Genomic DNA, 23,341 nt, shown 5'->3' with positions numbered 1-23,341 from the left:
TTTACCATCCAAGCTGTTTGAATTTACTGTAATTTAGTGTGGTTTATGTATATGTCAGAGCACCAGATTCTATGCTAAGAGATCAAAATTTTCACAGCCAAACTAGTACACCATTTGTGAGTTTTTAAGATGATGACAATAAATATCCTTCCCAATTCATCTGCTAATTTTCCCTCCTCCAATTTCCAGTCAAATGAGTTCTTTGGCTTTTTAAAGTTATTTACAGTGCTTATTCCTACAAATAATTGTGATAGAATACCTTCTCTTTTGACATCATGTCCTAATGATAAAAGGAATACTTAATTTTTGAGGGAATTTTAGAATTAGAGAAAGAAAATAAATCACTTATTACCTTCACACAGAATAACAATTTTTATTAGTGTTTTGATATATCTATTCTCTAAACTTATACGTAGCCTGTTTTCTAAAAAATTGGGATTACATTATATTTACTAGTCTGTATCCTTTTTTTTTTCAACACAAATCATTTTTAGAAGGAAAAAAAATGACACAGGATGATGTACCTTAAGTTGGTAGCATATGCAAGATTATTTTCTTAGCCTTAAGGTAGAAGGGCCAAATCACTAAGAAAATATAGAGAAAATACAAAAGCCCATTAATTTCAGATTGTTGAAGAGAGAAAAAAGAGCCCAAAGTTTTTAGATAGGTATACAGAATTTAAATTAAAATGGAAAATGAGCTTTGAACCCTGTATTGTTTCCCAAGAAAGTAAGTTTTGGAAGTGCAAAATTACACCTTAAAAAGTTCCCTTTTCACCTCAGCAAGCAAACAACATCCAAAAACACATCCAACTACATAAAACAGGGGAGGATTAGAAATCACACCATCTCACCCTTCATTATCAAGGCTTGGCTTCAAACCTGGACATTTCTGAGTGGGATATATTGCAAAACAATATTAAAAAAGGTCGCTGGATCCAAGTTATAGAGCCTCTAAAAAAAAAAAAAGTCAAAGGACAGCTGCCAATTTTTATTTTAAAAGAAACCTCTCTGAAGTAAGAGTTAGTATATGCTAGGGACAGAGACTATCAAATCATCTGAACATGGCTCGAAAACATCAAGTCCTTTGAAGCATGTTTCCTGGAGTCTATGAAACATTCTTTCCTGTGTTCAAATGTGAAGCAATATCCAATAGCATCTTGTGTTTCTTGAATTGGTTTCTGGAACCTGCATCCATCCTGTGCAAATTCTGCCCATGGTCCTTTGCAATCCTCATCACCACTTATATAATACTGAGTAACTTCTTCAAAGAAGATTACTTTTTTTCTCTTGATATGTGTGTGTCTTTCTCCAGAAAGAACCCCACCCTGTAACAAGTCTGGAAATTCACTGTCTTGGCTCCCGAACAATTGCACCTTACAGGACAGTAAGGTGTGACATTCAGAAATGGCCACAGTGGATTCAGATGGCTTCTCTGAGTCACGACAGCCTTTCCAATTTTTCCCTGATGTTTGAAAGAGAGCTTTAGAATTTAAAAGGTTGTAGGAATCGTCCGAATTACAAAAAAAGTTCCACAGCTTGAGACTCTCTCTTACATCTGCACTAGATTCCCAGTCATCTTCCTCCCTAGAATTATGGTCAGGAGACTCAGGAAGATTTCCAGTCTGGAGAGAATTCTGTAGATCAGACTCGTCAGACAAATCCTTCTCTGAGTCAAAGGAGTCTCCAGGAACAATTCTGGCAGCAGTCTGAATCACTGCTGTAAAGTTTTGGGGATGATAAGGATCTACACTGTAGAAAGAGTTCCAAAGGTGAAGCCCGTCAGAGTCTTGTTTGTCTGATTTTGAGAGTGAGCTATCACTATCAAAACCGTCATCCTTAGCTTCCTCATCGCAGTCCACACCTTCTGAATCAGAATTTGTTTCGTGGTCACTGGATACACCTCCTAAAATGTAATCTATCAATCTGTTACTACACGCTGGCCTGGCAGAAATGGGAAGGTCATCGTCTGTGTCTGAGAAGTCAACTATAGTTATTTGGTCTTCCCCTGGCTTTCTTTCCACAGGTACCTCACAAGATGCACAGCTTTCCAAAGGGCCCTCTTTTTCCAAAGCAAGAGGAACCTCTTTAGTCAATTCTATTTTTTCCTCCGTGGGTTCCTGGGCGGTTCCAGGAATGGCTCCAGGAAGGGGAACAAACTGTGTTGGACTATCTCTGCAGGGCTTCGGGTCCATCTGGAGAAGGCTGTGTTCCTCCTCCAGGCTGTGGTAGCCATAATCTTGGTCAGGGGTAGGTAACGCTTGCCCCTTGCTAGCCTGCTGAAGGAATTCCAGCCGTTTCATACAAACATGATGGATTTCTGGCAGACCTTCTCTAGAAAGAGGTGGACATCCCTGCCACAAGGCGCTAATGATCTTTGCATTCAGTGGCTGGGGATGAGAATGGTCCTCAGGCAGACAGCTGCACTCTAGGCTCACTGTCTGGAAGTTAAGTAGTTTCCCACTTTGGATGCCGTTCTGATAGCTGAGCTCTACCAGCAGCAGGCAGTCCCGATAAGAGGGGTTCAGCAAATAAGAGACGGCGTTGAAATTGCTTAAGCGCTGAAAGTTTCGAGGCCCTGAGGAGGAAAGGCCAAGTTCCCGGTCAGAGAGCAGCAGGGTGTGAAGGCTATTCGGCAACAGTTCCACTCCCCACAGCTGCTGCTCGAGGAGAAATGCGTGGGCCGCAGGGTTCATGGCTCTTCCCTGGGCTTTCAGTTCCAATTCTAGATCAGGGGACGAGCGCTGCCAGTGGATCTCCTCCTTTGGGCAGTCCAGGAGACCGGCAGTCGAGTCGGCCGAGGGGTCCAGCCGCAGCGAACTCGGAGATTTCTGCGATGCGGGGCCAGCCGGTTCCTCCCGAGCTCTCAGGGATCTCAGGGCGCTGTAGCCTCCAGTGTAACCTATCCATCTGGTCGGAATCATCCCACTGAAAAGCTGGCTCCAAATCAGCAGCTTCTGAAGCAGGATGGGGAGAGGCGCGAAGAGCTGGGAAAGGAGTTTCATCCAGTAGCTGGTCCGAGCGTCAGGCCAGGGAGAGGAGGCCGTTTTGGGGTCCCCGGGATGCTCCGCGACAAGAGGTGTGGGGAACCTGACGGTGCTTGGTGGCGAGCGCCGACGAAACAAGGACAGGCGGAACAGGGGGCCCGTCCGCGGCGCCAGCCCGCCTCGTGGCCCGTCCGTTCCCGGTTCCATCGCCCGGCTCTTGACAGTGTCTCAGCGAGGTACGCGGACGAGGAGGCAGGAGCTCGGACAGGATCCGGAGAGGCCTACACGGTCCCGGCCTCGCCTCGCGGCGTTGTCGGCGCCCCAGGCCGGGCCCCGGGCCAGCAGAAAAGCCACAGAGGGCAGCGGCTTCGGCCACAATCGGCAGGCCCCAGTCCGGAACGGCCAGCGCAGGACACAGCGGCGGCGACAACACCCATCCCGGCGGGAAATAGGGGTCCTAATCAGCTCGAGGCCTCTCCACCATACAGGAGGCCTCCAGCGGCGGCGGCGCCACTTTCCACAAGAGACAGACCGTTAACAAACCCCTCACAGCGCGCCCTGGAAGGACTGGGCGGCCAGGCACGCAGGCTCGGGGCAAACCTAAGCTAAAATGGCTGCAGGGCCAGCGCCGAGGCCGGACACTCCCCAGGCACTGGACGGGAACCTACCAGGACGATGGGCCTACGCCACCAGCCCAGCGCTGCCAAACGTCACTCCCTTTCTTTTTTCTTTTAGCATTATATTGTGAGCATTTCCCACATCTTAAAATTTTCAATAATGTGATTTTTGTTGGTGCTTTATATTTAATTAAATGTGATAACTATTTTCAGTCAGCATCTATGTGTGTCTTTTGCTGTCAGTGTTCCTTTTTAAGCTTAGTATATGTGCTTACAACTCATCTCCAACTAACCCTCCATATAAACTTTATCTAAACCTCTGGTGACACCTCTTCTTTTTTCATCTGTTGAGAATATCTCAGTCTTTGAAAAGAAAGTGTTAATAGAAACAGAAAGAGAAGAGAGAAAATGGAAGTAGTGATAGGAAATAACCACCAGGGCTGCTATAAATTGGGAGTTGATATTAACAATCTGTGGCCTTGAATGTAACTATAATAATAACGGCAATGTTTGCAATGATTGAATAAGAAGAATTTGATTTGCTCTTTTTAAACATACATTTTTGGCATTATCAAGAAAGAAAATGTCTGTTATTAATGTCTTGATACTAAGGAGTATTTCTTTGCTATCTGTTGTAAATCCTCTCTCCTCTCAAATTCTTTCTTTCTAAAGCCATGGGAATAAAGAAGAGTTCTCCTGCAGAGGAATACAACTTGCTGTGGATTGGTTTCTAGATAAAGGCCATAAAGATATTACTGTATTTGTGCCTGCATGGAGAAAGGAGCAATCCCGACCTGATGCACCAATTACAGGTCTGATTTCAAATAAGACATTTTTTTTCTCATCCAGAGGCAAAGCTTGTAAGATAGTTTGGGGAGAGGTTGATGGTCCTGATTTAGATAATTATTTTCCTAAGTTTGTTAAGTATACTTAAATGTATTTTGTTTCTGGGTTTGTTTGTTTTTTTGTCTGTTTCTTTCAGGTGTACAAAACAATATAATAGACATTTATACCCCTCACAAAGTGATAACACCACTCCCCCAATCTACTACCCCTCTGACATCGTATATAGCTGTTACAATTCCATTGATTCAATTCATACATGTATATGTATATGTATGTATGTATGTATATATGTATATGTGTATATACACATATGTATATATATACACATATATATGTGTGTGTATATATATATATATATATATATATATATATATATATATATATATATATAAAATTATAGTTGACATTCAGTATTATTCAGCTTCAGATTCCGGTGTACAGTACAATGGCCAGGCATCTACACCATCCAAGAAGTGGTTTCCCTAATAAGACAAGTGCCTGTCACCCTATAAAATCTTTACATTATTGATTATATTCCCCAAACTGTCTTTTGTATCCCCATGGTGATATTGCGGTTACCAATTTGTGCTTTCTAATCCGCTCACCTTGCTCATTTATTCTGTTCTTTAGATTCCACATGTAAGTGAGATCATATGGTATTTGTCTTTCTCTGACTTATTTCACTTAACATAGTATCACTTAGCATAGGTCCATCCATGTTGCAAAGTACACCTGAAGCTGAAGTAGAATAATATTACATGTCAAACTATAATTAAATATCTGTGTGCGTGTGTGGTGTGTGTGTATACACAAAGGGTGCCAAAAAACTGTATACACATTTTAAGAAAGGAAAAAAAACTATTAAAATTGTAATACTCAATATATACCAACAACAAAAGAAGAATACAAATCACATTTGACTTCTGCAATTACAAGAGGTGCTCAAAGTGGTTACCATCAGTGTAATTTTAATACAGTTTCTTCCTTTCTTAAAATGTGTGCACATTTTTTGGCACCCTCTGTATGTATGTATGTATGTATGTATGTGTATATATATATGTATATATATGTATGTGTGTATATGCGTATATATGTGTGTGTGTGTATATATATATACCGGGAGTGCCAAAAAATGTACACAAGTGGACACTTTGGTCAATATTGCTCAAACAGTAGTTAGCTATAATCAGAAATGTCTGGACGCTGATGGTATCTACTTTGAGCACCACTTGTAATTGCAGAAGTCAGAAGTCAAATGTGAGTTGTATTCATCTTTTGTTATAGGTATATATTGGGTATTACAATTTTAATACAGTTTTCCTTTCTTAAAATGTGTATACATTTTTTGGCACCCTATGTATGTGTGTGTGTGTGTGTGTGTGTGTGTGTGTGTGTGTATAGTCACGGGATGTAAAGTACAGCATAGGGAATATAGTCAATGATATTGTAATAGCTATATATGACGTCAGAGAGATAATATACTTGGAGGCATTATCACTTTATGAGGGGTGTAAATGTCTAATCATTACGTTGCTTTGTACACCTAAAACTAATATAAAAATAAAATTAATTAAAAATGTATTTTATTAAGTGCATTTTAAACATATTTTTCCTGATCCAAATAAAATCACTATATTGTGACATATGACAGTTAAATAGAGACAACTTTAATTCAGCAAAGAATAAGCACACAGTTAAAAAAAAAAAAAAAAAAAAAAGGTGTGGTTTTCTATTTGACCATAGACTTCAGACTAAAAGGGGGTGATCTGGTTATAAATGTGACCAAGTTTCCCAAAAGACTAAAGAAACTGTGATAGACAATGACTCTCATTCTGTACCAGAAACGTGACTGTGGGTTTGCAAATTAGGGGATATATAGAGAGAAAAGTCCCATGGCAGTCAGAGCCAACTTATCTGTGAGACACAGTAGGCTCAGTGCCTAGGGCCCATGATACTTTTAGGGTCCCATAGAAATGTTTTAATTTTATTTTCTTTTAACATTAGGAGGAAAAGTTGAATATAATAACAATGAATGTATAATGATGTATCTAACTAGATTATTTGTCTCTATACTAATGTAGTTTAAAGTGTAATTTTTAATATTTCTTTATGGAAGAAGGGTCCTATGAAAGCAAAAGTACCTTAGTTTCCCCCAAATCATATGCAGCCCTAATGGCAGTAGGATCACTACATTCACTAACAACAATATGTGAAGCTAGCTCTTTACAACAATTGAGAGCAGATAGACCACAGCCCTAGGAGTATCAACGTTGCCTGATGCGGCAAATGAGAAAGTCCAGTGAATGATTGGAACTGTGTCATGTTGCTGCCTGCCAGCAACTGAATAGGCTCCCAGTTTCAGTCTGAGAATGGATCCTGGCCCTGCGTGAGCCCAGCCTGCAAGCTTTCTTTCTCCAGAAATTAAGAGGCACAAAGAAACAGGGGTCAGTATTCACACACTACAGCTTAATGTTTTCCCTTAGCTATGGCCTTCCTTTAGGCAGAAGGCAAAAATGTAAGTCCAGAGGAGTGATGCTTTACTCCCTTCCTGGCAGACACATCCTCAGCATACTGCCCTGTTCTTTTCAGCAGTCAAAAGCTGATGCTTCAGCCAAAGGGCAAAACAAGCATCAATAATTCTAGGGTATCAGTATTACATATTTCTCACTCTTTGTGATAGTTTTTAAAACTTAGTTGTCATTGAATCCAGTTCCTTCATTTTACTGCAAATAAAACTAAAGTCCAAAGAGGAATATAGATGACTTGCCTAAGGTCACAATTCAGATTGGTGCCATAGCCAGGGATAGAGGCCACTTTCTCTCTAAGGGCAAATAAAATATTCATCTAGTACCAAATTATGTATTCGTAATGTGGGGATAATGCTGTTAATTAGCAAAGATTATTTCTACTCTGTAATATATAATCCATATTTTGACAGATCAAGATATCCTACGTAAACTGGAGAAGGAAAAGATTCTTGTCTTCACACCATCCCGAAGGGTCCAGGGCAGGAGAGTTGTCTGCTATGATGACCGGTTCATAGTCAAATTGGCTTTTGACTCCGACGGCATCATTGTATCCAATGATAACTATCGAGACCTTCAAGTAGAAAAGCCAGAATGGAAGAAGTTTATAGAAGAGCGATTGCTGATGTATTCTTTTGTGAACGACAAGTACGCTTCTTTCCAGTGGGCTCTGAATAGCCTAAATTCAAGTGACCACTAGGAGTAGATTTCATTTCATGTCAATAAACATTTACTGAACGCTTACTGTGTATCATGCATTATACTGGCTTCCATGGGGCTAAAAGGCTGAATAAGACACGGCTTACCCTTAAGAAGTGCAAAGTATGGGGAGAGAGAAAGAGACAACCACAATGTATTGTAATAAGTGCTATGGTTAGAATTTTTTAAATTCCTTTATGTATGTGAAATGATAGGAAAAGTCCTCACAGGGGCGATGACATTTGAGATGAAGTTTACAGAGCAAGGGGGGCTACTGAGCATTACAGGTAAGGGGGACATCATGAATAAAGCTATAAAGATGTGAAAGTAGGTTGTATGTTGGGAAAACCAGCAGGCATGCCAATATGACTGAAACATAGTCCATGGAAGAATTATGCAAAGGAAAAATCCTTTTTTTGTGTGATCAAATAGGAACAGAGGGAAGATCTGCTGGCTTAGCAAAAGATAGACTTGAGGCAGTAAGGACAATTAGAAGGCTGTGACAATAGTATAGGTATGAGGTAATGAAGGTCTGAATTTCTGGTAAGGGGTAGTGGGGACAGAAAGGAAAACATTTACCTCTTGCTTGCTTGCTTTCAGATTTATGCCTCCAGATGATCCCTTAGGACGCCATGGTCCAAGCCTTGAAAATTTCTTAAGAAAGAGACCTGTTGTTCCTGAGCACAAGAAGCAACCATGCCCTTATGGTGAGTAGCAATGTGAAAAACTGAGTTCTTGTAAAGTGTTATGTTACTAAGGGAAACATAAGGTCTCTGTGAATAGTTTTCCCTTCCAGGTTTCTCTTTCAAATGGAAAATTCTGGCTTGTCCACTTTCTGTGTGTTAAAGTCTGTGTCTTCATGTATTCTCATTTAGGCATTTAAAGAAACATCCTAGAAACGGCATAAGAAAAAGGTAACTAGAATTGAAGGGAAGATTAGTTATCACTTGTTAAAATGATGCATGTGTTCTAGCTGCCTTCGTCCTGAGCATTGTTGCTGGGGGCAGGGAAGTACAGAACCTCACAGGGCCTACAGAAGCAGAAAGGACAGTGCCAAACTGGGTTTGGCCCCAAGAAAGACATGTCTCTCACGCAGGTGACTGCATCCTCTGTCAACTAATAATACCCTATTCTTCGGATCTGTACTTTCTAGTTTGCTTCTGAACATTGTTTCCATTTACACTTTTTTCTTTAAATAACTGTTTTCTAGAGTACTTTCGTGATCTCACCCAACTCCCTCTGTTACAAAGTTTGTCAGCTTGACAGTGCAGTATGGGCTGCCTGGTCTGAGGCTACTTTGGATGTTTACTCTTTTTGGATAATCATTTTGTTTATAGAACATCTTGGGTTTTGTTCTCAATTAACATTTATTTAAATCATAGAGTATTTTCATGTCCATTATCTTCATTTAACCTTCACAATGGTCCTATAATATAGGCATTATATATATTATAAACCTTGTTTACAGAAGAAGAAAATGAGACTTAGGAAGTTAACTCACTTCCCAAGGTCACACGGCTACTCAGTGACATAGCTGGAATTGAAACGTAGGTCTGACTGGCCTCCAAGCCTGTGCTCTTTGCATCGCACCATGCTGCCTGCTGCTGCTTTACACCACCTCAGCATGCAGGTTATGCCTAGGAAAATTTGTGAATTATAGAAAAATGAAGGCTGTTCAACTGCTCAGCTCCTAGCTTTGACACTGCAGTCTCCTTCCCAGCTCTAACTTCTTCCCTCTCCCCTCACAGTGTGTGATGCCTCCTTGATGTTGTCTGTCTCATCTTTATGGAAAGTTGATTTTTTGCCTTAACCCTAAACAGTAAAAGTCTAATCTGAGTGACCACATTGTTACGACAGTTTCTGGCACAGAGCGTTGCACCACTATGAGAGAGAGTCTTACCCCAAGGCATTATTTTTCAGGCAAAAAATGCACCTACGGCCACAAATGCAAATACTACCATCCGGAGCGGGCCAACCAACCCCAGCGTTCGGTGGCTGATGAGCTCCGCATCAGTGCCAAACTGTCCACAGTAAAAACCATGAGCGAAGGTACCCTGGCCAAGTGCGGCACAGGGATGTCTAATGCCAAAGGTGAGATAACCTCAGAAGTCAAGCGTGTGGCCCCCAAGCGCCAATCAGATCCCAGCATCCGGTCTGTGGCTATGGAACCTGAGGAATGGCTGTCCATTGCCCGTAAACCCGAGGCCAGTTCTGTCCCCTCACTTGTAACTGCCCTAAGTGTCCCTACAATTTCACCCCCAAAAAGCCATCCAGTGGGTGCACTCAACACCCGTTCAGCCAGCAGCCCAGTGCCAGGATCCTCTCATTTCCCCCACCAGAAGTCCTCATTGGAGCACATGGCCAGCATGCAGTACCCCCCTATCCTGGTCACCAACAGCCATGGGACCCCTATTAGCTATGCTGAGCAATACCCAAAGTTTGAGTCCGTGGGGGACCATGGCTACTATTCAATGCTAGGCGACTTCTCCAAATTGAACATCAACAGCATGCATAATCGAGAGTATTACATGGCTGAAGCAGACCGGGGGGTGTACACCAGGAATCCCAACCTCTGTCCAGAGAGCCGTATGAGCCATACCAGGAACGACAACTATTCCTCTTACAACAACCTGTACATGGCTGTAACTGATGCCCATCCTGAAGGAAGTCTGAAGCTGCATCACTCAGCATCTCAGAACCGTCTTCAGCCTTTTCCTCATGGTTACCATGAAGCCTTAACGCGAGTACAGAGCTATGGTGCGGAGGATTCTAAGCAAGCCCCCCACAAGCAGTCAGTGCCCCACTTAGTTCTGCATGCCCAGCACCCAGCAACTGGAGCACGCTCCAGCTGTCCTGGAGACTATCCCACGCCTCCTACTATCCATCCTGGGGCAACGCCCCAGCCAGGACGTGCCCTGGTGATGACTCGGATGGACAGCATTTCTGACTCCCGCCTCTATGAGAGCAACCCCATGAGGCAAAGACGACCTCCTTTGTGCCGGGAACAACATGCCAGCTGGGACCCACTGCCTTGTGCAACTGACTCCTATGGCTACCACTCCTATCCCTTGAGTAACAGCCTCATGCAACCATGCTATGAGCCAGTCATGGTACGGAGTGTGCCTGAAAAGATGGAGCAGCTTTGGAGGAATCCTTGGGTTGGAATGTGCAATGATTCCAGGGAGCATATGATCCCAGAGCACCAGTATCAGACCTACAAGAACCTCTGCAATATTTTCCCATCCAACATCGTCCTTGCAGTGATGGAGAAGAATCCCCACACAGCAGATGCCCAACAACTGGCAGCCTTGATTGTTTCTAAGCTTAGGGCTGCACGTTGACATGACATAGGACCTATTCCTTTATACAAATATGAATATTAATACTAATATGCACTAATAGTATGGTAATAGTGACTAATAATTTTGTGTTGCGCTTTACAAGTTACAGAGTATTTATGTCATTGAAGCGCATAACAACCCTGTGAGGTAAGTCTTATTAATGTCTTGTTTTCTAGACAAGGAAACTGAAGCTCAGTGAGATTAAGTGACTTGCCAATGTCAACCTGCTCGGGAATGACCTAGTCAGGACTCACACCCAAGTCCTCTGACTCCAAGTCTCATGCCCTTTTGCACTGCACCATGCAGGTCATGGAGGGCAAAACCCAAGGGGAGAGGCCTAAATGCAAGAAACCCCAAAGGGTTCCGTTATGAACATTGTCTTAGTCACACATTTTATATTATAAAGTATTGATGATAAATCTAATTTAGAGAGCATCAGGATCAGATCATATGTCGAATTAACCTTTTAGGATTTTTAATAGGAATACTTAAAGCTATTTAAAAGTAAATGCATACTTTATTGCATGGATCTGATCATTCAATATCTTTATTAACCAACCTATAAGGTCACATTGAAGCTTCTAGAACTATATTTCAAACATATTGTTAGCAATCATATTGCATGTATGACTGTATGTATTTAGTCTGAGATGTGTGTGTATCTCTGTGTAACCTTTTATATAGTGATGATGAGAAGATAGGCTCTACATGGTCCCTAGTCTACAGCTGTATAGATCACAAATCTGACCTGATGATTTTATGTCACACTTCATAGTTTCACTAGTTTTCAAAGTGAAATTACATGCCAATATTTGACATTGCTTTCTTAGGCACCAGAGCAAATTAGCTCGAGTTCCTTTGCTGTTTTTACTTGTCAACATTTATTGACAGTTCTTAGCTTTTAAGTCTCTTCACCTCAGCAAATTAGGGATCAGATTGCTGCCTTCCTCTGCAGAGTAGCTGATGGATAAGCTCAAGTTCCAAGCGTTGTGTGCTAGACAAATGCAGAAGAGTTTGACCAGGGCCAAGGGATTTACTACCAGAGCCCGCTTCCCTTATCCCAGGGGAGATGGCCAAACTCATGGAGTATTAAATGATGAACACAAAAGCTGCACTCAAGGAGGATCTAATGGATGCTCTTTGGACTTCTGATCTATGCAGTATTCAACATCACAAGATGAAAAGTAATGGAGGACAGTGTACAGTCATGTAATCCACTTTCTCCTGCTGTCCACTCTGGGCAATAAGGTCGATCATTGGTGGGGCAGAATTTCCTTAGAAAACAAAACCAGGGGATTTTCTAGATGGAGAAAGGCAGCTTCCAAAAGGGAGTGCTACATCTTTGCTAATAGCTGGCTCAGTTATGCAGTTCAAATTCACACAAAGAGTGTACTTGTCCTTAGATAATTCTTAAATGTGTTACTAAAGAAGGCAGGACTTTGGGTTGAGTGGTACCATTTGCGCAACTTGTATCTTGCTCAGGGTGGGAACGTTTGTAGCTAAATGCCTCTAGAAGAGGCACTTTTTGGGGGTTTTTGTTGTTGTTGTTTGTTTTTAACTGCGCTAAATGAACCCCCTTTCTGAATCCACTGTATAGTTCAACATTTTGAACCACATCAGCTCACTGTTTCTTGAGCTGGAATTTGCTAATTTCTATGGTCGTTTTTTCATGAAAGTTAAGAAGGCCTAGTATTGGCCTTTTATTTCTTCATGAGAAGGTGTGACACTGCCTATGTTTCTTACTCTGAAACACTCAGAATGTGAGGCTGTAGTCAGGGTTGTTTCTGGTGGTTTGATAATGGCTTGCATGCTGCGTTCTGGCTTTCTGTCTCTGTCCTCGTTGATCAAAACTGCATCTCAACCATTGTTTCTCTTCGGTTAACCACAATTTCACATTCATCTCCTACCCTCTGATCTTTCCATCCCCCAGCATATTAAGGTGTAAAAGTATTTTCTGTCAGGTAGGTCCATAGAGAGTGACAGTTGCCACTGAAGTGCTTGCTATTTCACACAAACACCATTTCATACTTTCAACTTGTTGGACCTTCTAAACCTGTCCTATGTCTAAATCAGGGTATTCAACAATCTTAGATGACTCTATTGCCTTTGTGCCAGTTAGTTCATCTTTCTACCCAAATCAGCAATGGTACCACAGTATCCATTAGCTGCACAATTTTTAGGGAAGCACAAGATTAATCTTGTCAGCTGCACGTCATCTGGAACATGTTCACGTTCAGTACTCAAAAAACTGTAAGCTTTTCCCAACACAAGAAACAGCTTTTTTTTTTTTCCAAGGCAAAATATGTATTATTTCCTAAAAACGATTGTCATTCTTCTCTTCTCATAAAATGTGTATTAACCAAAGCGGCTAGGAACAATGCCTCAAATAACCAGAAATGACCTTTTGTTGATACAAATTGTATCTCTTTTTTTCCTGACTGTATAGAAACAAATGTACAAAACTCATCCTAAACTAGGTTTGGTACTGACTTTTCACCATGATGTTTGTGGCACTGTGTGTCACAGGTATGTAGCCCAAGGGTCGTGAGGGAGCTTTCATTTCCAAAGGGCAGTCATAATTTATAGACAAAGACAGTTTTTCAAGGCCTCTTTATTACTATGTGCACAGCTATTGTGTGTAGTTTCAACCATTATATTGCAACAAGTTCTCTTTAGCCCATTCAATTTAATATGTCCTTGCAAAAGGTATTTTGTGTAAAAAATGTCAGTGGTAGTGAATCATTTGCAGGAATCTATAAATGGAGCTGTGTTAATTATGAATGCATAAATCCAGCTTGGTTCTTAGTGAAATTATTAGAGAAATATTTTTTTTATATTGAAGTCTGCACACTACTTTTCCATTTTGTCTGTAATTATAAAATAGCAAAAGCATTGGGACTCTCTTGGCTCCCTTGATAAAACAAAAACAAAAACAAACAAACAAACAAAAACCTCAAGCTTCCTTCCTGAGGCTAAGTGTGTGTCCTTCCCGATTTTTACCTCCAAACACTCAGCAGGTTTACTGCACAGTGTTTTGTGTGGTTTTCAAGAAACAGTACATTTTGCAAGAGGTGCTTTGCAATTTTAATTCTTTCACTGAGTTTCTGAACTCATAGGAAGTCTGTGCCTGTTCAGGCCTTAGATTTTATAGATTTTGTGATTTTTTTTTTCTTTTTGTTGTTATTATGTTTTATTTCGACCTGAAGAAGTGTGACTCTGGAGTGGCATGGTCAATCCAGGGAGACTTTTCAAAGGTAACATACAGCCATTGCACTCTCTCTTAAGGTACAAGGTACGGGATAGAGAAAGAGAGATGCCTTACGGAAATGGTCTACAAAACTTTTCTTCTTCTAAGTAATTATATATATGATATATATGTGATATATATCATATATATATATGATATATATATATATATAATTTCTCTCTCTGCTAGTTTTCAGGAGAATACTTCTAAATCTCATTTTTTCTATTTTAGATAAATTATCTTTATACGATATTCAAATATTGATATCCATTTAACCTTTGGCACTGGGTTTTCTTCTAATAAAAATAATTCATTTTGAGAGGCGCTCAGTTACCATTATATCTATGCTGTAAGTATGAGACTTTGTACAAATGCCCTTTTTGAGGGGCAACGATTTCAATACACTTTGTTTTACTCTGTGAACCAGATCTGGAACTGCACAGGCTAAGTAATGTCAAGCTGTCCAAAGAGTCCTGCTCAGGTCTCCTCCTAACCCTTCTCTGCCTTCCCCTAGTTTGCTTCTTCTCAGGTCTGACACTGAGGAGTGCATAGTCTTCAAGTGAAATGACATTACAGTTAGTTCTCATTGGAAACCAAACCAGTATATTTCAGGAACCCGCTTGTCTAAAGTAGTCTATGCCTTTGAAAAGACTCAGCATATTCAATATCTATCATATTGTAGCTAGCTATATACATAGGCAGACTGACTATTTTTAGTCCTGGTTTGTGAATCATTGAGCTATAGTAGTTTGCTTTATCCATTTGTGGGATTAAACAATACTGTTTAATGGTTGTAAACTTTTATAAAACCTCTTTGGGTTTTTTGTTTGACCCAAACATAATGTAAGTCTCAATGACAAAATATACAAAGCCAACCAGAGGTGAGTGAAAATATACTCCATCCCCAGTCTTGTCTGCCCCTATAGTGCACGTGCAATGCTTTGCAATACGTTCATACTAGCATGAATGTGCTATGACTACTTCATGAGGTTTTAATTTGTTTCACCTTTCATCATGATGAAAAATGCTGTATCATTGACAACAATGAACTGTAACCACACTTATTTACTGTATAAACTATTTGTCTACTAACCACTAATGGCTCTGTTTCTTTAAGAACATCAACACCAAAACTATACCACGTCTACATATACACACACTCCAGTTTGCTCCTGAAAAATTAAATTTCTGTCCTTGGGACTTGTATCTCGAGATAAGCTATAAGGAGAGGGATCTCCCCAAATGAGTTCATCTGAATTTTATCATAGTCAGCATATGGCCTCTAATTTTTGTATACTAATATAGCTCCAAATGCTAGTCAACTAGTGTTTTCCACGGGGTTGGGCTGCACCAGGCCTCCCCACTGGTGGGTCAGAACCAGCTGGAGGGCTCAGAGCCCAGACTTATTTCTGTAAACAACCTACAGTTTCTCCCCTGAATAATAATAGCCTCAGTATCACAGGGGCATCATCTGCTGAGCCTTAGCCAGAATATCAGAGCTAGAAGTGGCCTGGCACCCCTACACTTCACAGAAAAGTCACTAGGGGAGTGTTCAGCTGCATCAACTACATCAGGTTATAGGTGTGGTAACTGAGACTCCAAAAACTGGAGATTTGACCAAGGTTGAACAGGGAGTTAGTGGCAAAGTCAGGATTGGAACAGTAGTCTCATTCATTGCTCCAGGCCAGGGAGCCCTTTATCACAATGGTGTCTGCTCTTCCCTCAGGCCTCTCTGAAGCCTCCTACTCATCCCTGCTACTCCAGGCCAGTCTCATTCTACAGGCAGAGATAGCCACAGTGGCTGCAGGGAAGCCCAGCCTAAGAGCCTGTCATGCGGGGGACCCTGCTCGCTGTGCCATTTGTCATGCAGGGCGGCCTGCGGGGTCTCTGCTCCCGCTCCCCACATAACGCAGGATATGGTGAGGCCAAAAACGAACACCCACAGAGCCATAGGTAGGGGAGTCATACCACTATATTCTCTCTGGCGGCACTATACTCTCACTGGAGGCTGGATCCACACTGTCCGCAAACCGCCATCCACGCTTGCCAGCCCAGCCGCCATCTTCTTGCTAGCCCCATTCTTTCTTCTCTCTTCTCTCTTCTCTCTTCTAGCGTAGCCACAGCAGTTATAATAGTGGCCAATGGCTCACTGGTTACAGCTGACGGCCAACTAACCACAGCTGATGGCCATGCAATCACAGTTGATGGCCATTTACTACCTGAGCCAACACCTTTCTATGTGAGGCTGAGAGCCTGGAAACTACTTTCTGGGGCTCTGCCCCCACACTCCACCCCTACAGGCTCTCGCCTCACAATCTACGCGACAAGCGTCTTCCGCGAGGGGCCCTGTGCGAGGAGCCTGAAGGTGAATGCAATATCCTGGACACAGCCAGGCTCTCTGGGCACAGCCAGGGTTTCTCAGGGCACCACCAGTACTTCTGGGCACGGCCAGACTTCCTGGACTTCTTAGGGTACCACCTGTCTTCCCGGACACAGCCAGGGTTTCTCAGGGCACCACCAGTGCTTCTGGGCACGGTCAGACTTCCTGGACTTCTTAGGGTACCACTAGTTTCCCCGGGCACAGCTAGGATTTCTCAGGGCACTGCCACTCTCTCTGGGAACAGCCCGACTTCCTGGGCACAGCCAGGGTATCTTCAGGGCTCAGCCAGACTTCCTGGACTCAGCCAGGGCTCTCAGGGCACTGCCACTCTCTGTGGGCACAGCCACACTTCCTGGACACAGCCAGGGCTCTCAGGGCACTGCCACTCTCTCTGGGCCTCTCAGGGTACCCTGCTGGAACAACAGCGACTCACAATCAAGGTGCTTACATATTCTCAATGGCGGCCAGTCAAGACACAAAAGCAAATATCCCCCAGTTCCACTAACAACAGTTCCCAAACAAACAGTCAAGCGGTCCATTAAATTAGGGATGGAAGGCAATTCCCCATAGTCCATAGTCATTCGCCAGGGCTGTCCTGGGGGTGAGGGACAACCTTGACCTCACCCTCATCTCCCATGGAGGACTCAGCAAGCGTTACCTCCTGGGACTACAAGTCCTGCATCCGGGCTGCCCGAGCAGGAACTTCCCCAGCCCACAGGGCTGCAACAACCTTCGCTTTCTCCGGCCTGTGCTGGTTGGGGAACCGTCCATATCTTTCCATCTTTCCACGGGGCTCCATCTCTCCAGCAGCTGCATGGCTTTTCCTGTGCTGGTGGGAGAACAGTCCACGTCCTCCCACCCCTCCACGGGGGTCCAGCTCTCCGGCAGCTGCTCCTCCTGGTCTTCCTGAGACTGAGTGTTCATACACACAAACTGCTCCACCGCCCTTCGGGGAGCTTTGGCCGGCACCATACCCTGCTCGCTGCGCCATTTGTCATGCGGGGGACCCTGCTCACTGTGCCATTTGTCATGCAGGGCGGCCTGCGGGGTCTCTGCTCCCGCTCCCCACATAACGCAGGATATGGTGAGGCCAAAAACGAACACCCACAGAGCCATAGGTAGGGGAGTCATACCACTATATTCTCTCTGGTGGCACTATACTCTCACTGGAGGCTGGATCCACACTGTCCGCAAACCGCCATCCACGCTTGCCAGCCCAGCCGCCATCTTCTTGCTAGCCCCATTCTTTCTTCTCTCTTCTCTCTTCTCTCTTCTAGCGTAGCCACAGCAGTTATAATAGTATAATGGCTCACTGGTTACAGCTGACGGCCAACTAGCCACAGCTGATGGCCATGCAATCACAGTTGATGGCCATTTACTACCTGAGCCAACACCTTTCTATGTGAGGCTGAGAGCCTGGAAACTACTTTTTGGGGCTCTGCCCCCACAGAGCCTTTGGGAGTGGCTATTCATGAATCTGAGAATCTCGTTTGTTCTTTTACCATCCTTCTTGAGACTAAGAGCTCATTTCTCCTGACCCTCTTTCTCTTTACTCTTGCTGCCTTCTCTCACATTTCTCAGGCTTGCTTGTATCAAGTTCTTTCTGAGTACCAAATAGGGGCGTGGCCTATACTGGATTAGGAGGAGGAACAGTCCTTGTCTTCTGGAATTTGCACTCTCGTGAGGGAATGAAGTACACTTAGAGAAGAAATTAATAAATTAAGATTTTCCTTATTATAGAATTGTACACCTGAAACATATTAACCAATCTTACCCCAATACACTTAATTTTTTTAAAAAAGGAGGACAGTGGCAGCATGAAGGTAGGGAGTGATAAGAATAGTTAGAATTCCAAGAAGGGACAATTCAATATTTGTCGTGCGGGGTATCCGGCGGGGTCTCTGCTCCCGCCTCCAACAAGAGAACGCAGGACATGGTGAGGCCAAAAACGAACACCCACGGAGACATAGATAGGGGAGTCATACCACTATATCCTCGCTGGCGGCATCCACCTCTCTGCAATCCACTTTTGCCAGCCAGCCACCATCATCTTGCTAGCCCCCATTTTCTGCTAGCGTAGCCACAGCAGTTATATTAGTGGCCAATGGCTCACTGGTTACAGCTGACGGCCAACTAGCCACAGCTGATGGCCATCCAATCACAGTTGATGGCAATTTACTACCTGAGCCAGCACCTTTCCATGTGAGGCTGAGAGCCTGGAAACTACTTTCTGGGGCTCTGTCCCCACACTCCACTCCTACAGGCTCTCGCCTCACAATCTACGTGACAAGCGTCTTCCGCGAGGGGCCCTGTGCGAGGAGCCTGGAGGTGAATGCAATATCCTGGACACAGCCAGGCTCTCTGGGCACAGCCAGGGTTTCTCAGGGCACCACCAGTGCTTCTGGGCACAGCCAGACTTCCTGGGCTTCTTAGGGTACCACTAGTCTTCCTGGACACAGCCAGGGTTTCTCAGGGCACCACCAGTACTTCTGGGCACGGCCAGACTTCCTGGACTTCTTAGGTACCACTAGTTTCCCCAGACACAGCCAGGGTTTCTCAGGGCACTGCCACTCTCTCTCTGGCCACAGCCAGACTTCCTGGACTCAGCCAGGGTTCTCAGGGCACTGCCACTCTCTCTCTGGGAACAGCCCGACTTCCTGGGAACAGCCAGGGCATCTCAGGGCTCAGCCAGACTTCCTGGACTCAGCCAGGGCTCTCAGGGCACTGCCCCTCTCTCTGGGCCTCTCAGGGTACCCTGCTGGAACAACAGCGACTCACAATCAAGGTGTGTGGGGACAGAGCCCCAGAAAGTAGTTTCCAGGCTCTCGGCCTCACGTGGAAAGGTGCTGGCTCAGGTAGTAGATGGCCATCAACTGTGATTGGATGGCCATCAGCTGTGGCTAGTTGGCCGTCAGCTGTAACCAGTGAGCCATTGGCCACTAATATAACTGCTGTGGCTACGCTAGAAGAGAAGAGAGAAGAATGGGGGCTAGCAAGAAGATGGCAGCTGGGCTGGCAAGTGTGGATGGCGGTTTGCGGACAGTGTGGATCCAGCCTCCAGTGAGAGTATAGTGCCGCCAGAGAGAATATAGTGGTATGACTCCCCTACCTATGGCTCCGTGGGTGTTCCTTTTTGGCCTCACCGTGTCCTGCATTCTTGTGTGGGGAGCGGGAGCAGAGACCCAGCAGGGTCTCCCGCACGACAAATGGCGCAGCGAGCAGGGTCTCTCGCACGACAAGGTGCTTACATATTCTCGATGGCCGCCAGTCAAGACACAAAAGCAAATATCCCCCAGTTCCACTACATGGTGGTATGTTCCCAAACAATACCATTAAATTAGGGATGGAAGGCAATTCCCCATAGTCCATAGTCATTCGCCAGGGTTGTCCTGGGGGAGAGGGACGACCTTGACCTCACCCTCATCTCCCACGGAGAACTCAGCAAGCCTTTCCTCCTGGGACAAGTCCCTCATCCCGGCTGCCTCAGCAAGAACTTCCCAGCTCACAGGGCCGCAACAACCTTTACTTTCTCCGACCTATGCTGGTAGGGGAACGGTCCACGTCTTTCCACCCCTCCACGGGGCTCCAGCTCTCCAGCAGCTGCTCCTCCTGGTCTTCCTGAGACTGACTGTTTATACGCACAAACTGCTCCACCGCCTTTCGGAGAGCTTTGGCTGGCACTATACCCTGCTCGCTGTGGCATTTGTCATGCAAGAGACCCCACCGGATACCCCGCACGACACATGGCGTAGTCGGCAGGGTCTCCCGCATGACAATGTTCCATGCCTCTCCCTAATCATAGGTGGAAAATCAACTAGTTTGACCATATCCCTCTTTAGCTTACCTTTCTGGCCTCAGAACCTGCACTTTCTTCACACAACCCATGTACCAATCATCTTGGACCCTTCACAGGTGCCACAATGTGACATGCTCTTTCTTATCCTATCCACGCCAGACTTTTTACCTTCCTTCTACTCCTTGTTCTGATTCATTGCTGTCACCTCCTTTATTAAGTTGCCCCACATCCTTGTCTAGACATTGTTAGTCCTTCCCCCAGTGGGCCTTGCAGTCATCTTGAACAATACCTTTATTTTAGCACTTGCCACTCTGTAATAATTATGTTGGCACACAGACTCCCCCACAAAACAGGAAGTTCCTTAGGGGCAGCAATCATGTTCTTCATCATTGATGAATTATCTCCATTCAGAAGGGGTGACTCTCAATTACTGTTGTTGAATAATAATATAATCTATGCTTCCTCCTCTTGATCCCCAACCCTGTTCCCCAGTTAAATGCGTGCAGTTGAAAGACTTTTCCTACTCTGATCTCCAGCCAGAAGGAAAAGGTCCAAGGACAGTGGACTAAGGTTGCTCCCTGGCCGGTCCTCTGCCACCCCCCTCCCACATCCCCCACCTCCACCCGTCCCTGTCATCTGAAGCAGCCCACCCAGGTACTTGGCTTCACAAATCCCAGGTTTCAGGAAGATTCCGGCCAACAATGACCCTTGGCTTTTACTCTCCCGAGACCTGGACTAGAAATGAGCTCAGACAGCCTGCTGCTCATCTCTAGGTCAGTCTTTGAGGGCCAGGGGACAGCCTTTGTCCTGGGTTATATGGAGACCTGACTCCTGAGTTCAAGGCCCACCAACCCTGGCATGAATTCATATCACTCATACATACAAAGCATGAGCTTCAGAGAGCACTTTCACGTCTGTTATCTTTTTTGATCCTTGTAACAAGCCTGTGAGGCAAATATTATCCTCCTTCTACAGATGAAGAAAGCTGTGGCATGATTTGCCCCAGGCTGCTCCCGTTAAGTGGTGGAGCTTACCTGGAACCTAGGTCTTCAGGTAGCTTTCTCCTCTACCGTGTTTCCCCGAAAATGAGACCTAGCCGGACAATCAGCTCTAATGCGTCTTTTGGAGCAAAAATTAATATAAGACCTGGCATATTATATTATATTATATTATATTACATTACATTAGAAGACTCGGTCTTATATTATAGTAAAATAAGACTGGGTCTTATATTAATTTTTGTTCCAAAAGACGCATTAGAGCTGATTGTCCGGCTAGGTCTTATTTTCGGGGAAACACGGTATACCTGTGCATCTCAAACTTGAGCGTGCATCAGAATCACCTGAAAAGATTGTTAAACCAGATTGCTGGTCACCTTCAACCCTTCTGATTCAGCTCAGGAGTGGGGTTCAATATCTGCATTTTTAACAAGTACTCAGGTGATGCTGATGTTGCAAGAAATGTGGATCTACACTAACCTATTAACTTGTTCTTTGCCATTGGGCAAATCCCTTCCCTTTTTGTCTGCCTCAGTGTCTCAATGCATAAAATGAGGGGGCTACATTAAAACTATAATTTCCAATCTTTTTTTAGCAACAAAACCCATTTTGAAAAACAAAAAATCCTATGTAGGAGACCAATACATACATGATGGATAAAATCGAGGCTGTTCTAGAGGAAGTGGTGGAGGGGAACCAAGAGCTTGCAACACCCATCTTCCCATGGAGCAGGCGCTGAGCCATCTCCCAGAGTACTTTCGCAAATCCCTTGACTAGATGTGGCCTAGATGCTCTTTGAGGGCTCCTTCATCCCTGACATTCTCCAGGATGTGACATATAGCATTTACCCTTGTGGCAGGAGAGGGAAGAGCTGGAGGGAAACTGACTTCATGTGAATCAGTTCAGGAGACTGCTCTGCCCATGCCTAATGCTTGGGTCCATACAGGACAGGAAATCGTAATCCTATTGGGCTGGTGGGCTCATGGACCCCTTTGATAACTGGATTCGATCTGTGGACTCACTCTAGAAAAACGATTATGTACACATACCCAGAGATATTCAGGATATCCTTTAAAAGGTGTTGGGGACTCCCTTGGGTTCCCAGTTAAAACCCTTGACTGAGGGCTGTCATGACATTTCCATTAAATTTCTCCTTGGCATTTTCATAGCATAAGCCCTCTCCATCATTCCTTGGCTCAGCCACTTCTTGGGCCAGCTTCTTGGCTGGAATGTTGTCTGGTTCTGTCCCTTGCTCCCCTTATCTGGGCCCAAACTTGGTCTGACAGAGATGCCCACTGTCTTGCCCAGCTAATCACTCCCCAGAGTGGGGGTGGGGGATACTGTAGCCAGACTTGACCTCAGTCAACCACCACCCTAGAAATATCACTCTGAGAAAAACAAAAAATTTGTAGCACACCGGAGCTCCCTTGAGGCATTTAGTAGAGGAAATCGGGTTATCATAATGGGTACCGTCCTTTCTCACCAGGCAGATGTCTCTGAGGGGTGAAAACATGATTTATTCATCTGCCTCTTGGCAGCTCAGGGTTGGGTGACACAGGATAGGCACCCTGAATGTCTGAGGCAATTAGGTGACCATAGAGAAGGAGCTCTGGGTCAGTCCCTAAGGGATTTCTCTGGCTCCAGTGCCCACCACAGGAAGTCCACTCTATCTTGTCTAGGCCAGTGGAGTGTGAAAGTCACAAAGAAAACTTTCTCTTTGGCTGTCAACTGCTGTTTGGTGCCCAGTGAGGGCAGGCAGGGAAATGAGTCAGAAGCCTGCTGGGTAGCATCAGGAAGGCCTGGGGCTTCCCACTGTCAGGGAGGTTCTGAGCACATTCCCCTGATGCTGGCTGGGCTCTATGGCCAGCAATGCCTCTCTTCTGGGGTCTGATGCTTCCAAGTGATC

The 23,341-nt window shown here is 44.4% G+C and overlaps 1 protein-coding gene and 1 pseudogene across 4 annotated transcripts in view; one reads left to right on the top strand and one right to left on the bottom strand.

Annotated features, from left to right (window-relative positions):
• Positions 1-15,356, top strand: part of ZC3H12B (zinc finger CCCH-type containing 12B) — a 194,537-nt gene extending 179,181 nt beyond the window's left edge. For 3 of the 4 annotated variants that reach the window (XM_074323583.2, XM_074323581.2, XM_074323582.2), the window contains 4 exons: positions 4,276-4,415; positions 7,388-7,622; positions 8,274-8,380; positions 9,594-15,356. In XM_074323583.2, coding sequence (XP_074179684.1) covers positions 4,276-4,415; positions 7,388-7,622; positions 8,274-8,380; positions 9,594-11,014 — 1,903 coding nt within the window. In that variant the 3' untranslated portion in view covers positions 11,015-15,356. Of the gene's footprint in view, positions 1-3,596; positions 3,731-4,275; positions 4,416-7,387; positions 7,623-8,273; positions 8,381-9,593 lie in introns of those variants that run through there. The other variant, XM_074323584.2, reaches the window with a different exon arrangement.
• On the bottom strand, positions 349-3,193 carry LOC109437974 (protein phosphatase 1 regulatory subunit 15B pseudogene; annotated as a pseudogene).
• Positions 15,357-23,341: the final 7,985 nt, after the last annotated feature.

This window comes from Rhinolophus sinicus, chromosome 18 (assembly GCF_057876585.1).
Source record: "Rhinolophus sinicus isolate RSI-liver-muscle chromosome 18, RSI-T2T, whole genome shotgun sequence".
Lineage (NCBI taxonomy): Eukaryota > Metazoa > Chordata > Mammalia > Chiroptera > Rhinolophidae > Rhinolophus > Rhinolophus sinicus.
This window is presented reverse-complemented; position numbering and strand designations above follow the sequence as displayed.